This window comes from Coregonus clupeaformis, chromosome 28 (assembly GCF_020615455.1).
Source record: "Coregonus clupeaformis isolate EN_2021a chromosome 28, ASM2061545v1, whole genome shotgun sequence".
In the NCBI taxonomy this organism is placed as follows: Eukaryota; Metazoa; Chordata; class Actinopteri; order Salmoniformes; family Salmonidae; genus Coregonus; species Coregonus clupeaformis.
Genome location: NC_059219.1, coordinates 32,126,930 through 32,141,369, shown reverse-complemented (window position 1 = coordinate 32,141,369; position 14,440 = coordinate 32,126,930). Strand labels below are relative to the sequence as shown.

General features: G+C 47.0%; 2 protein-coding genes across 2 annotated transcripts; one reads left to right on the top strand and one right to left on the bottom strand.

Annotated features, from left to right (window-relative positions):
• Positions 1-3,145: 3,145 nt before the first annotated feature.
• Positions 3,146-3,643, bottom strand: LOC121543934 (peptidyl-prolyl cis-trans isomerase NIMA-interacting 1-like; the record flags this gene model as incomplete). Its single annotated transcript, XM_041854062.1, has 1 exon — positions 3,146-3,643. A coding segment is annotated over one exon (318 nt), but the record flags the coding sequence as incomplete, so codon positions are not given.
• A 5,777-nt stretch (positions 3,644-9,420) lies between these two features.
• On the top strand, positions 9,421-13,771 carry LOC121543467 (globoside alpha-1,3-N-acetylgalactosaminyltransferase 1-like). The gene is made up of 7 exons (XM_041853330.1): positions 9,421-9,616; positions 10,106-10,141; positions 10,474-10,515; positions 10,658-10,735; positions 10,860-10,892; positions 11,057-11,191; positions 12,806-13,771. The coding sequence occupies exons 1-7, from the start codon at positions 9,552-9,554 to the stop codon at positions 13,506-13,508; spliced, it is 1,092 nt and encodes a 363-aa protein (XP_041709264.1). The 5' UTR covers positions 9,421-9,551; the 3' UTR covers positions 13,509-13,771.
• Positions 13,772-14,440: the final 669 nt, after the last annotated feature.

Below are 14,440 nucleotides of genomic sequence, written 5' to 3'. Positions count from 1 at the left end.
TTGCACAGTCCCAGTGTAGAAAGCTCTTAGACTCACAGCTGTAATCGCTGCCAAAGGTGCTTCTACAAAGTATTGATTCAGGGGTTTGAATACTTATGTAAATGAAATATTTCTGTATTTCATTTTCAATACATTTGCAAAGATTTCTAAAAACATGTTTTCACTTTGTCATTATGGGGTATTGTGTGATTTTGTATTTATTTAATCCATTTTGAATTCAGCCTGTAACACAACAAAATGTGGAATAAGTCAAGGGGTATGAATACTTGCTGAAGGCACTGTATGTTGACGTATTACCCGCTGGTGGATTCCTTTAAGTCCAAGTTGTTTAAAGACTTCCTCCAGCGACGTCATCGGCTTCCACCCTTGCTTGAGGAACAATATACAGTTGAAGTCGTGACAGATTAATTTGTATTTTAAGAATAATGACTAAAGGATTTCACCCCAAATACAGTATAAATGTGTGAACGATGTTAGAGTTATAATGTAGTGTCAACCCACTAACAGAGGGGGGAAGTTAGAAACTGTTGAGAAAGCATTCCAGGGTGAAGGGGACTAAGAAACTGTTTAAAGGTGGGCGGAGCAAAGTCCCTTTGTGTGTCAAGGGATATAAAAGCTGTATGTATGTTTTTTGGCGCCAGAGCTCTCCATAATTAAAACATACAGATCATTCTTGTTGGTTGCGGACCTTCGTTTAATTCATGATTAAACCAGAGCCTTACACCCTCTGGGAATTATTCAAAGCATTAAGTTTGATTAATTAGAGATAGAAATTCTCGTGACAAGTCGGTTGTTTACATACACTTAGGTTGGAGTCATTAAAACTCGTTTTTCAACCACTCCACAAATTTCTTGTTAACAAACTATAGTTTTGGCAAGTTGGTTAGGACATCTACTTTGTGCATGACACAAATAATTGTTCCAACAATTGTTTACAGACAGATTATTTCACTTATAATTCACTGTATCACAATTCCAGTGGGTCAGATGTTTACATACACTAAGTGACTGTGCCTTTAAACAGCTTGGAAAATTCCAGAAAATGATGTCATGGCTTTAGAAGCTTCTGATAGGCTAATTGACATCATTTGAGTCAATTGGAGGTGTACCTGTGGATGTATTTCAAGGCCTACCTTCAAACTCGGTGCCTCTTTGCTTGACATCATGGGAAAATCAAAAGAAATCAGCCAAGACCTCAGAAAAAGAATTGTAGACCTCCACAAGTCTGGTTCATCCTTGGGAGCAATTTCCAAACGCCTGAAGGTACCACGTTCATCTGTACAAACAATAGTACGCAAGTATAAACACCATGGGACCATGCAGCCATCATACCGCTCAGGAAGGAGACGCGTTCTGTCTCCTAGAGATTAACGTACTTTGGTGCGAAAAGTGCAAATCAATCCCAGAACAACAGCAAAGGATCTTGTGAAGATGCTGGAGGAAACAGGTACAAAAGTATCTATATCCACAGTAAAACAAGTCCTATATCGACATAACCTGAGCCACTGCTCCAAAACCGCCATAAAAAAGCCAGACTACGGTTTGCAACTGCACATGGGGACAAAGTTCGTACTTTTTGGAGAAATGTCCTCTGGTCTGATGAAACAAAAATATAACTGTTTGGCCATAATGACCATCTTTATGTTTGGAGAAAAAAGTGGGGGGCTTGCAAGCCGAAGAACACCATCCCAACCGTGAAGCACGGGGGTGGCAGCATCATGCTGTGGGGGTGCTTTGCTGCAGGAGGGACTGGTGCACTTCACAAAATAAATGGCATCATGAGGAAGGAAAATTATTACATTTATTTACATTTACGTCATTTAGCAGACGCTCTTATCCAGAGCAACTTACATGTGTCTGTCTCCTATGAGGGAGTATGTGTGGAACACTGGGTTACTGGTCTGACATGTTATCATTGACAGAGGGAGAATAATGCTTGACACACAGAGAGGGGACACTATAGAGCAGGGGGAGGCCTTGACACACAGAGAGGGGACACTATAGAGCAGGGGGAGGCCTTGACACACAGAGAGGGGACACTATAGAGCAGGGGGAGGCCTTGACACACAGAGAGGGGACACTATAGAGCAGTGGGAGGCCTTGACACACAGAGAGGGGACACTATAGAGCAGTGGGAGGCCTTGACACACAGAGAGGGGACACTATAGAGCAGGGGGAGGAGGGATAACGGTCCACGTGAACCCACACACTTGTTGGCTCAGTCAGTCACTACCGACAGGTCTCTTTTATTTTCACACACACAATGATGTAGTCATGGCAATGGGTACAGGGGAAAAGGGGTGTTGATGGTGTCAGTGTAAAGTTGCATATAGAACAGAAGGTTGGGGGGGGGCTTCTAAGGGTAGTAGGGAGGACAAGAGGGGGTATTTAAGGGGGGTGGGAGGTAGGAGGGGGTGGATAAGAGCATTTGAGGGGTGGCTGGGGGTAGGCGGGTTTAATTGTGGGGTATTTCGAGGTGGTAAAAGGGGTTGGATGGGTGTATTGATGGATGTTGGGGGTGGAGGGGGTATTCAGGGATTTTTTTTATTTTATTTTTTATTTCACCTTAATTTAACCAGGTAAACCAGTTGAGAACAAGTTCTCATTTACAACTGCGACCTGGCCAAGATAAAGCATAGCAGTGCGATAAAAACAAACACAGAGTTACATATGGGGTAAAACAAAACAAAGTCAAAAATACAACAGAAATACATATAATATACAGTGTGCAAATTTAGCAAGTTATGGAGGTAAGGCAATAAAATAGGCTATAGTGCAAAATAATTACAATTAGTATTAACACTGGAATGATAGATGTGCAAGAGATGATGTGCAAATAGAGATACTGGGGTACAAATGAGCAAAATAAATAACAATATAGGGATGAGGTAGTTGGGCGGGCCAATTTCAGATGGGCTGTGTACAGGTGCAGTGATCGGTAAGGTGCTCTGACAACTGATGCTTAAAGTTAGTGAGGGAGATAAGTGTCTCCAGCTTCAGAGATTTTTGCAATTTGTTCCAGTCATTGGCAGCAGAGAACTGGAAGGAACTGCGGCCAAAGGAGGTGTTGGCTTTGGGGATGACCAGTGAGATATACCCGCTGGAGCGCAGACTACGGGTGGGTGTTGCTATGGTGACAGGGTATTCAGAGGGTGATAGGGTATTCAGGAGGTGATCGGGTATTTAGAGGGTATTCAGGGGGTGATGGGGTATTTAGAGGGTATTCAGGGGGTGTTGGGGTATTCAGGAGGTGTTAGGGGTATTCAGGAGGTGATGGGGGTATTCAGGAGGTGATGGGGGTATTCAGGGGTATCAGAGCTTGTCTCTATCCCGTGCGGAGGATGATGTGAACTCCAGAGTCGGTGAACACCGGACCACTCATGTCTCCCACCTTCAGAGCAAAGGACGCATCCTCAAACGGCTTCTGCATCTGACCTCTGCCGAACAGTCCCAGGTCTCCTCCGTTGCGTGCCGAGCTGCAGTCACTGAACTGAGAGGCCAGAGCCTCAAACTCCTCCTCTCCTGACTTCATCTGCTCCATGTACTTTTGTATAAGGTCGAGGGCCTCGTCTTTGGAGCGTGTGATGTTCTCCTCCCTCCAGGAGGACGGGCGACGTGATTGACTATGCTTCACCAGGAGGTGAAAATTATGTGGATATATTGAAGCAAGACATCAAGACATGTCACGGATTCTGCCGAGGCTGCCCCTCCTCCTTGCTCAGGCAGGCTTCGGCGTTCGTCGTCACCGGAATACTAGCTACTGCCGATCTATGTTCTATGTTTCTATGTTCTACCTGTTGTCTGATTGTTACACACCTGTTTCCAATTATGTGATTACTCCTTCCTTTCATTGTGTTTTGTGCGTGTTTGTTTTTCGTTTTGTGTGTCGTTGGTGAGCGGGTTTGTTCCTCCCTGTGTGGAGGTATTTTGTATTGGTTCTTTACTTATTCAGTAAAGTACGTTTCATAAGAGTTCTGTGTCCTGCGCCTGACTTCGATCCACCGCATTACACTGACACTCGTGACAGAAACACGCACCTAAAGATGGAGTCAGCAGGTACAGCCAGTCAGTCTGGATCGATGGAGGAACGCGTTCAACGACAAGAGAGCATGATCCAGGCTCTCGGCACCGCTATGGATAGGGTGGTGAATGCTATGGACCGATGGGAGAGAGGTGGCTTTCCTACACCTCCTCCAACCACTCAACCACCCATACCACTGTCCACCCCTTCGCCACCTGGGTCCAGTGGGATTCGGCTCTCGCTCCCAAGGACATATGACGGTACACCAGCCGGGTGTCAGGGTTTCCTTCTCCGGGTAGAGCTCTACCTGACAACCATTCACCCGGCGCCCTCGGGATACGAGAGCGTGTCCGCCCTCATCTCCTGTCTGTCAGGGAAGGCGCTCGAGTGAGCCAATGCCGAGTGGGGAGGAATTGACGCAACATCTGTCCGCTATTTCACCCGCCGCTTCCGGGCGGTATTCGATCATCCACCGGAGGGGAGAGCGGCGGGCGAGTGTCTGTTCCACCTACGACAGGAGAGGAGGACCAGGATTTTGCACTGGAGTTCAGGACTTTGGCAGCCAGCGCAGGATGGAATGAGAGGGCTCGCTGGAGGGAGGACGTTCGGCAGGAACTGGCCTGCAGGGATACCAACCTCAACCTGGACCAACTGGTGGAGATGTCCATCAGGCTGGATAACCTGTTGGAGACCCGCGGACGTTCTGATCAGGGCCCATTCATTCCATCTCCCAGCACCTCCCAGCACCTCAGACCCTACCCCCATGCAGCTCGGCGGTGCTGCGCTTAGGGAGACCAGGAGAGGGGCCGTCCCCTGCACCAACTGTGGCCGCAGAGGACACACTGCAGGTCGGTGCTGGGGAGGGTCCTCAGGGAGTCGAGGCAGTAGGCAGAGCACTGGTCGACCATCTCAGGTGAGTAAGCACCCGACTCACCCAGAGCTCCCTGTTGGTCAGCTGTGTATAGAGGTTGTTTTCCCAGAGTTTTCTCCTCATTCCCAGCATAAGGCGCTAGTAGATTCAGGCGCAGCTGGGAATTTAATTGATAATCAGTATTCACTTAGTTTAGGGATTCCCACTGTTCGTGTTGATGTGCCCTTCCCTGTACATGCATTAGATAGTCGCCCGGTAGGGTCAGGCCTAATCAGGGAGGTTACCGCACCACTCTTAATGAGGACGCAGGGGGGTCATGAGGAGAGGATTAGTCTCTATCTGATTGATTCTCCTGCGTATCCTGTGGTGTTGGGACTTCCCTGGTTAACCACTCATGACCCCACTATTTCTTGGCAACAGAGGGCTCTCAAGGGATGGTCCAATCAGTGCTCAGGGAGGTGTGTAGGGGTTTCCTTAGGGGCTACTACGGTGGAGAGTCCAAACCAGGTCTCCACAATGCACATTCCTTCCGAGTATGCCGATTTGGCTCTCGCCTTCAGTAAAAAGAGGGCGACTAAATTACCACCCCATCATCCGGGGGATTGCGCGATAAATCTCCAGGTAGGTGCTACACTTCGCCGGAGTCATGTGTACCCTCTGTCACAGGAGGAGAAGGCGGCTATGGAAACATGTCTCCGAATCTCTGAGACAGGGATACATTCGGCCTTCCACTTCACCTGTTTCCTCAAGTTTCTTTTTCGTGAAGAAGAAGGATGGTGGGTTACGCCCGTGCATTGATTACCGTGGTCTTAATCAGATCACCGTCAAGTCATTGCACGGGGCGCGCTTCTTCATGAAATTGGATCTCAGGAGCGCGTACAACATGGTGCGTATCCGGGAGGGAGATGAGTGGAAGACGGCATTCAGTACTACCTCAGGACACTATGAGTACCTCGTCATGCCATACGGGTTGATGAATGCTCCATCAGTCTTCCAATCCTTTGTCCATGAGATATTCAGGGATCTGAACGGACAGGGTGTAGTGGTGTATATTGATGACATACTCATATACTCCGCTACACGGGCCGAGCATGTGTCCCTGGTGCGTAAAGTGCTTTGCCAACTGTTGAAGCATGACCTGTATGCCAAGGCGGAGAAATGCCTGTTCTTCCAGGAGTCCATCTCCTTCCTAGGGTACCACATTTCCGCGTCTGGGGTGAGGATGGAGAGTGACCGCATTTTGGCCGTGCGTAATTGGGCGACTCCAACCACGGTGAAGGAGGTGCAGCGATTTTTGGGGTTTGCCAATTACTACCGGAGGTTTATCAGGGGCTTTGGTCAGGTAGCGGCTCCCATTACCTCGTTGCTGAAGGGGGGACCGGTGCGTCTGCGGTGGTCAGCTGAGGCGGACAGGGCGTTCAGTCATCTGAAAAACCTGTTTACCTCGGCTCCAGTGCTGGCTCATCCGGATCCGTCCTTGGCTTTCACGGTTGAGGTGGATGCGTCGGAAGCTGGGATAGGTGCTGTACTTTCCCAGCGCTCGGGCACACCACCCAAGCTCCCCTGTGCGTTCTTTTCGAAGAAGTTCAGCCCGGCGGAGCGCAACTATGATGTGGGGGACCGGGAGCTGTTGGCTGTGGTCCAAGCCCTGAAAGCGTGGAGAAATTGGCTTGAGGGGGCTAAACACCCTTTTCTCATTTTGACTGACCACCGTAATCTGGAGTACATCCGGGCGGCGAGGAGATTAAACCCTCGCCAGGCAAGGTGGTCCATGTATCTTGCCCGTTTTGTTTTCACCCTTTCGTACAGGCCAGGTTCCCAGAACGCTAAGGCAGATGCTCTGTCCCGACTGTATGACACGGAGGAGAGTTCCGTGGAGCCCACTCCCATACTTCCGGCGTTGTGTCTGGTGGCACCGGTGGTGTGGGAGGTGGACGCGGACATCGAGCGAGCATTGCGTAATGAACCCACTCCTCCCCAGTGTCCAGAGGGTCGTGTGTACGTCACGCTGGAGGTCCGCGATCGTTTGCTCTATTGGGCTCACACGTCACCCTCCTCTGGTCATCCTGGTATCGGTTGGACAGTGCATTGTCTTAGTGGGATGTACTGGTGGCCCACCTTAGCTAAGGACGTAAGGGTTTATGTTTCCTCCTGCTCGGTGTGCGCCCAGTGTAAGGCTCCTAGACACCTGCCCAGAGGGAAATTGCAACCCCTACCCGTTCCACAACGACCGTGGACCCACCTATCGGTGGACTTCGTGACGGATCTTCCCCCTCACAAGGGAACACCACGATCCTGGTCATTGTGGATCGGTTTTCTAAGTCATGCTGCATCATTCCTCTGCCCGGTCTCCCTACGGCCCTACAGACTGCTGAGGCCCTATTTACACACGTCTTCCGGCACTATGGGGTACCTGAGGATATAGTGTCTGATCGGGGTTCCCAGTTCACCTCGAGATTCTGGAGGGCGTTCATGGAACGTCTGGGAGTCTCGGTCAGCCTGACCTCAGGGTTTCACCCCGAAAGTAACGGGCAGGTGGAGAGAGTCAACCAGGAGGTAGGTAGGTTTCTGAGGTTTCTGAGGTTGTATTGCCAGGACCGGCAGGGGGAGTGGTCGGTTTTCCTCCCCTGGGCAGAGATGGCCCAAAACTCACTCCGCCACTCCTCCACTAACCTTACTCCATTCCAGTGTGTATTAGGTTATCAGCCGGTTCTGGCACCTTGGCATCAGAGCCAGATCGAAGCACCTGCGGTGGATGAATGGTTTCGGCGCTTGCAGGAGACATGGAAGGCTGCCCATGTGCACCTGCAACGGGCCATCGGGCGGCAAAAGGCGAGCGCCAACCGCCGCCGCAGTGAGGCTCCAGTGTATGCCCCGGGGGACCGGGTCTGGCTCTCGACCCGAAACCTGCCCCTTCGCCTGCCCTGCCGGAAGCTGGGTCGGCGGTTTGTGGGGCCATTCAAAGTCCTGAGGAGATTGAACGAGATATGTTATAGGTTACAGCTTCCTCCTGATTATCGTATTAACCCCTCGTTCCATGTGTCTCTCCTCAGGCCGGTGGTAGCTGGTCCACTCCAGGAGTCTGAGATACGGGAGGTTCCTCCACCCCCACTGGACATCGAGGGGGCACCGGCGTACTCGGTCCGTTCCATCTTGGATTCGAGGCGTCGGGTGGGAGGCCTGCAGTATCTCGTGGAGTGGGAGGGGTATGGTCCGGAGGAACGGTGCTGGGTCCCTAGGAGGGACATCCTCGATCCCTCCATGTTGAGGGATTTCCACCGCAGTCATCCGACTCGCCCCGTGCCGCGTCCTCCTGGCCGTCCCCGAGGCCGGTGTCGACGCGCGGCTGGAGCCACCCACGTGTCGGGGGGTACTGTCACGGATTCTGCCAAGGCTGCCCCTCCTCCTTGCTCGGGCAGGCTTCGGCGTTCGTCGTCACCGGAATACTAGCTACTGCCGATCTATGTTCTATGTTTCTATGTTCTACCTGTTGTCTGATTGTTACACACCTGTTTCCCATTATGTGATTACTCCTTCCCTATTTAACCCGGTGGCTCCCATTGTGTTTTGTGCGTGTTTGTTTTTCGTTTCGTGTGTCGTTGGTGAGCGGGTTTGTTCCTCCCTGTGTGAAGGTATTTTGTATTGGTTCTTTACTTATTCAGTAAAGTATGTTTCATAAGAGTTCTGTGTCCTGCGCCTGACTTCGATCCACCGCATTACACTGACACTCGTGACAAGACATCAGTCAGGAAGTTAAAGCTTGGTCTCAAATGGGTCTTCCAAATGGACAATGACCCCAAGCATACTTCCAAAGTTGTGGCAAAATGGCTTAAGGACAACAAATTCAAGGTATTGGAGTGGCCATCACAAATTCCTGACCTCAATCCTATAGAACATTTGTGGGTGTGTGCGAGCAAGGAGGCCTTCAAACTTGACTCAGTTTCACCAGCTCTGTCAGGAGGAATGGGCCAAAATTCACCCAACTTATTGTGGGAAGCTTGTGGAAGGCTACCCGAAACGTTTGACCCAAGTTAAACAATTTAAAGGCAATGCTACCAAACACTAATTGAGTGTATGTAAACTTCTGACCCACTGGGAATGTGATGAAGGAAATAAAAGCTGAAATAAATCATTCTCTCTACTATTATTCTGACATTTCACATTCTTAAAATAATGTGGTCATCCTAACTGACCTAAGACAGGGAATTTTTACTAGGATTAAATGTCAGGAATTGTGAAAAACTGAGTTTAAATGTATTTGGCTAAGGTGTATGTAAACTTCCGACTTCAACTGTAGGAGCAATAGTGAACTAAAGACGTTTTGTTATGTAAATCAGGTGATAAATAAGGTGAAAAGGAGACTGGAGTGCCATTTTAACAAAAAAATACCTGCCATTCAATGCATTCCAACATTTAAAAAAACGTGCTTAACTTGTTCCATAGTGCCTTTGTTGTTCTATAGACATATGGTGCGTTTCTTACCTTACACATAAGCATCGGTCACACCCATATTTAGATTGTCCACTGGCACTGGGTGGGCCTACATCCTGCTGGTGAAACAGTAAAAGGCACAGATTCTACTGCCTTTGGGATACAGTCCTGCATTACTTCAAATACTAAAAGTTTTGGTGAATTTCATTACAAACTTTGGGAGGAACAATGCGTTTTTGCACAAATATCCGTCCTTCCATCGCTCTGCCAGTTCTTGGAATCCTACTTTTTGGGTATGTTGCTTTTTCTGTGTTTTATTAAGTCAAACTAGTGATATCTGATCTTTGGAGAAACTTCATCATAATCTTAGAACAACATCAGAATACAAGTGTTCTCATTCTGAATACATCAGAATACAATGTATAAGTGTTCTCATTCTGATGGTTTCCATGATTATGATATTATCATTCATTATGTCAATCTATGAATTTTGTGATGTCCATTTTTGATGTTCATGATATTTAATTATGATATACTTCTATTATTATCTCTGCTCACATTGTTGAATTGCCTCCACTTGTTGTGTATGTACTCTAATTACGCACCATTTTTCTTCTGTATGTGTGTCACCACTTCTGTTTGCACAGAGCTGATAATGGCATTTAACCAAAACGTATGCTTCTCTGTATACCACTTTTTTTTACATATACATTTTTGGACATTGTCGATATCATAGGTGTTGTACATGGTGTTAATCAATCCTCTTTCTATCTCTTAATTAGAGTCCTGGTTTTAACATATTGTTACTCATCATTTGGGTAAGACCGGAACTTGTTTCGTGTTCATTGTTTTGTAACTTTGTCAATGATATAATCCAATCTTGATAGAAATCCCATCCTGTATATAATCCCATCAGAAAGACACTATGCCATCATCTATTTTATAGGTGATTGCTGAATTTGGCCTTCTAAAAAGCCACATGGGCTCATGACAATGAGAGTCAAGACTAGGGATTAAGATCTCATTTGAGACTACATTTTCTGATAGAGTACCATTGTAAATATGGAAATAATTACATTTTGCACTGCTTTTCTATTTGATTTGACATACTAGTTAAGTCACCTAAAATGTTCCCTTTTATCTTTAACAGTGAGATGAAAAATAAGGACGTCAGAGTTCTAGAAGTTTTGGGGTAAGATAACTTGTGTTACTGACATAATAAACAAACGACTGATTTTTTAATACTTATTTTTGTGAACCCCTAACCCTCCACAACCTCTCTTGATGCTATCATTCAGAATTAACACAGTATTAACTTTGAACCCCCTCTGAAGGTTGTGTCAGCAGGACCCTGTTAATTTCAGGCGGGAAAACTGTAGTTGTAGGACCCGGGACATGCTGGCCCCACAGGGGTGAGACTCTTCTTTGGTCTACTCTAATATAATAATCTCACCCTCTTGGCAAAACTCACCAACTGCAGCCATTTTGAAAGCAGTACGCTATTTTACAATATCATCTTTTGCATGGTCTTTTCAGACTCCTGTATAAGCAGCCCAGTGTGTTAAAGGGGTAAGTTATTAATCATATATTATTGTTAGTAGTAGACATAGTATCAATAGGAGAAGGTGCATTGGGAAATACAGGAAATGGAGTCACTATGAAAGAGTTGCTTATGATGCACTGAATATCTCTGGGTGTTCACAAGCTTTGACCATGTCTTTTGTTTTTTTCAGGCGCACCAATGTGGTAGCTGTTACCCCTTGGTTGGCACCTATTGTCTGGGAAGGCACTTTTAATCCCTTGGTTGTTGACAGCATTTACAAGCCTATGCACCTCAGCATCGCCACAACCGTATTTGCTGTTGGCAAGTAAGTAGTCTCACACAGGATGTCTGGTAGCACTGAGCCTCAAATGTAGAGTAGCATTCGTAGTCCATCACCAAACATTTCTGTAAAAAACAACAATGATAAAGCCTTGCATTCCTATTTTCTTTCCTGTTGTGTTCCCATTTTAAACCATTTCATGTGTCTGAAGGTAGAACTCCGTATACCCGACAGGCCCAGAGAGCAAATCAAGTGCACGTATAGGTCTACCGCTGGCCAATCAGATAGCTCAGATCACCGTGTCTGCACGGTTTCCTCGAGCCATAGGGTGTATAAAGAAGCCTCGAGCTCACAGCAAAGATGATACTGTGACATTTCTAAACTTGTAAAGCTATGACTAGAGAGAGACTCAAGGGCACATCAACAAATGTTCCACCTAGTCTGCTCAGGGATTTGAACCAGCAACTTTTCAACTACTGGCCCAATGCTCTTAACCACTAGGCTACCATGAGTAACAACATTAATTGGTGCATGAGGCAGAAATAATGCAGTGCAACTTGAGTTTTGCCATAAGCTGGAAGAATGTCCCCTTTTCTCAGCGTAGAGAGGGAGAGCGGAGGGACGGTGAGTCGGGTGAGAGGCAGCCTCACCGCTGCTCTCTCCCTCCCTCCCCTCAGACTGGCCCCATCAGATGCAGACCATCAGTCCAGTAAAATAAAATAAAAAGCAAATTATTATGCTCACTCAGCTGTGCCTCACAAGTAATACAACAAATGGTCAGTGTGATCATATACCTAAAACTTTGAAACATAATTTCAAAATGTTCTGAGAAGAACAACAAAGGAATGGCAATTCAAGCATAGCCAATATGCAGTGATGTATTGGGCCTATAGCCTATTGCACAAACCTCATTGCTACAGAACTGTTTTTAATAGGTTAATGTTGCAGAGGCATAGCCGTGGGAAGTAGGGGTGTTGAGGGTGCTGCAGCACCCCCTGATAAATTGAAAAACATCTTCCCGTGGCCATGTGCATAGGCTTCTGTCTTTTAAGTCATGTTAAAAACAAACCTAAGCGGTAGATCTCGGCTTGATGCAGTCAAGACAGGTACTATGTAATTTTATTGGATAATTTTAAACCTACTATAGCGCGAGTCAGCTTGGTTGGTTGCTGTCTCTCATCTCTCCCTCCCTCCTCCATGTTCCCCGTGTCACTCACTCACACTCACAGTAGCCTACACATAGAGCATGGCCCCTGCTAGATTGTCACCTCTCTTTACCTTTCTCTACCTCTTGGGTACATGAAAACAAATGTCACATGGACATGTGCAAGAGTGGCCGGTACAAATAGGTTCAAACTTAGTTCGCACTTGCTCTGGTTACCGGAGAAGAAAATAAAAAAATACAAAATACAACCCACATATCTTTTGTTGTTAAATATTCCACACTGAAAGTTCCACGCTTTTGATTGCCAACCTTTGAGTGCCTTAGTCTCCACTACACCCTTTTTCCCAAACTAGTGAGTCTCAGCAGGCCTAACTCAAAGTTTGAAAATATCTTGATTTAGATTATACATTATGTCATAATGACAGAAAATGGAGTTATCCTCTTGCCATATGAGACGGGCACCTGAAACCTACTTGGTTCTCCTTGTATTTTAGGTATGTGCGCTTCCTGCGTGACTTCCTGGAGACTGCCGAGAAGCATTTCATGGTGGATTTCAAAGTGCATTACTACATCTTCACTGACCGGAGGGAAGACGTGCCAGCGGTGGTCCTCGCTCCCGGTAGACAGGTAACCATCATCCCAGTCACTGGCTCCAACCGCTGGCAGGAGATCTCCTCCAGGAGGATGGAGATGATCCAGACCACCATCGAGAACCAGATAAGCAAGGAGGTGGACTACATCTTCTGCTTGGATGTGGACACAAAGTTCTACGGCCGGTGGGGGGCAGAAACACTGAGCAGGCTGGTGGCCGCACTTCACCCGGGTTACTATGAGCAGACCCACGAGCACTACCCTTACGAGCGCCGTCCTGCCTCGCGGGCCTACATCCCCGCGGGGGAAGGAGACTACTACTATGGAGGCGCCACCATCGCTGGCTATGTGGGGGACGTGCACAAGCTGGCAAAGTACTGCCGTGAGCAGCTGGAGGCCGATGCCGCCAACTCCATCGAGGCAGCATGGCAGGAGGAAAGCCACCTGAACAGATATCTCCTTTACAACAAGCCCACTAAGATTCTGTCTCCAGAATACCTGTGGCAGGACTTCAAGGCCAAGACCAACGAGGTGCAAATAATCCGCTTTTCTCAGGTCAACAAGAACTACGCAGAGGTTCGGCCCAATGTAAAGAAAAGAAAGTAATGCTGTGGCCATTGTTGCACGAAGATTCAGGATCTAGGCCAGGGAGGAGGATGCTGCTGTTTGTATACATTGAAGGTGGCCGGATCAGTAAACAAGCTTAAGTTGTTCTATTTTTCTCTCAATTAGTTTATATCCTTTGCCGCTACAGATGTATTATAGACATGAAGGGCTGTTTGCATGTAGAAATGTTTGTTATAGGAGCAGAAGTGTGGGTAGAGGGTGAGTTTGGGAAATGGATGTGCAATTAAAAATGATAATACATACATCTTTTGACTTTTTTATTGATAATATATAGCCATTGCTTCTTGCAGAATATAACTTACAGTATAAATGCCTCATGACCTTAGTTCAGGTGTCTCCAACCCTGTTCCTGGAGAGCTACCGTCCTGTAGGTTTTCACTCCAACCCTAATCTAGCACACCTGATTCTAATAATTAGCCTGTTGATAAGCTTAATCAGGGTAGTTACAACTGGGGTTGGAGCGTAAACCTACACGAAGTTAGCTCTCCGGGAATATGGTTGGAGAGCCCTGCCTTAGTTCAACAGCTGTACCGCATCAGAATCCAAAATATAAGCTTGTTGTTCTCCATCTTTTGTAAACAATGTAATTGTAAAAACAACAACACTGTATAGCCTCAAAACATGGTTAAAACTATCATTTTGATCTCATGGATGGTTAGTCTATGAATTTGAGAGTGTTTACATTTCTCCAGCCCCATTCTAAGCTTGTGTTGATTTCTATTTAGCCTTTTCCCTCTGTATTACTTGTGACCTGCACAAACACTTGCTGTTGCAACGCTCTTGGGTCCATTCACCATTTGTTTCTTCTTACAGCCATGACAATGGAGACTGGCAGGAGCTTATGGCCATTGACACATTTATCTGGACCAGTGTAACTGGTTGAAGCTAACATAGACAATGATGAGTAGTCT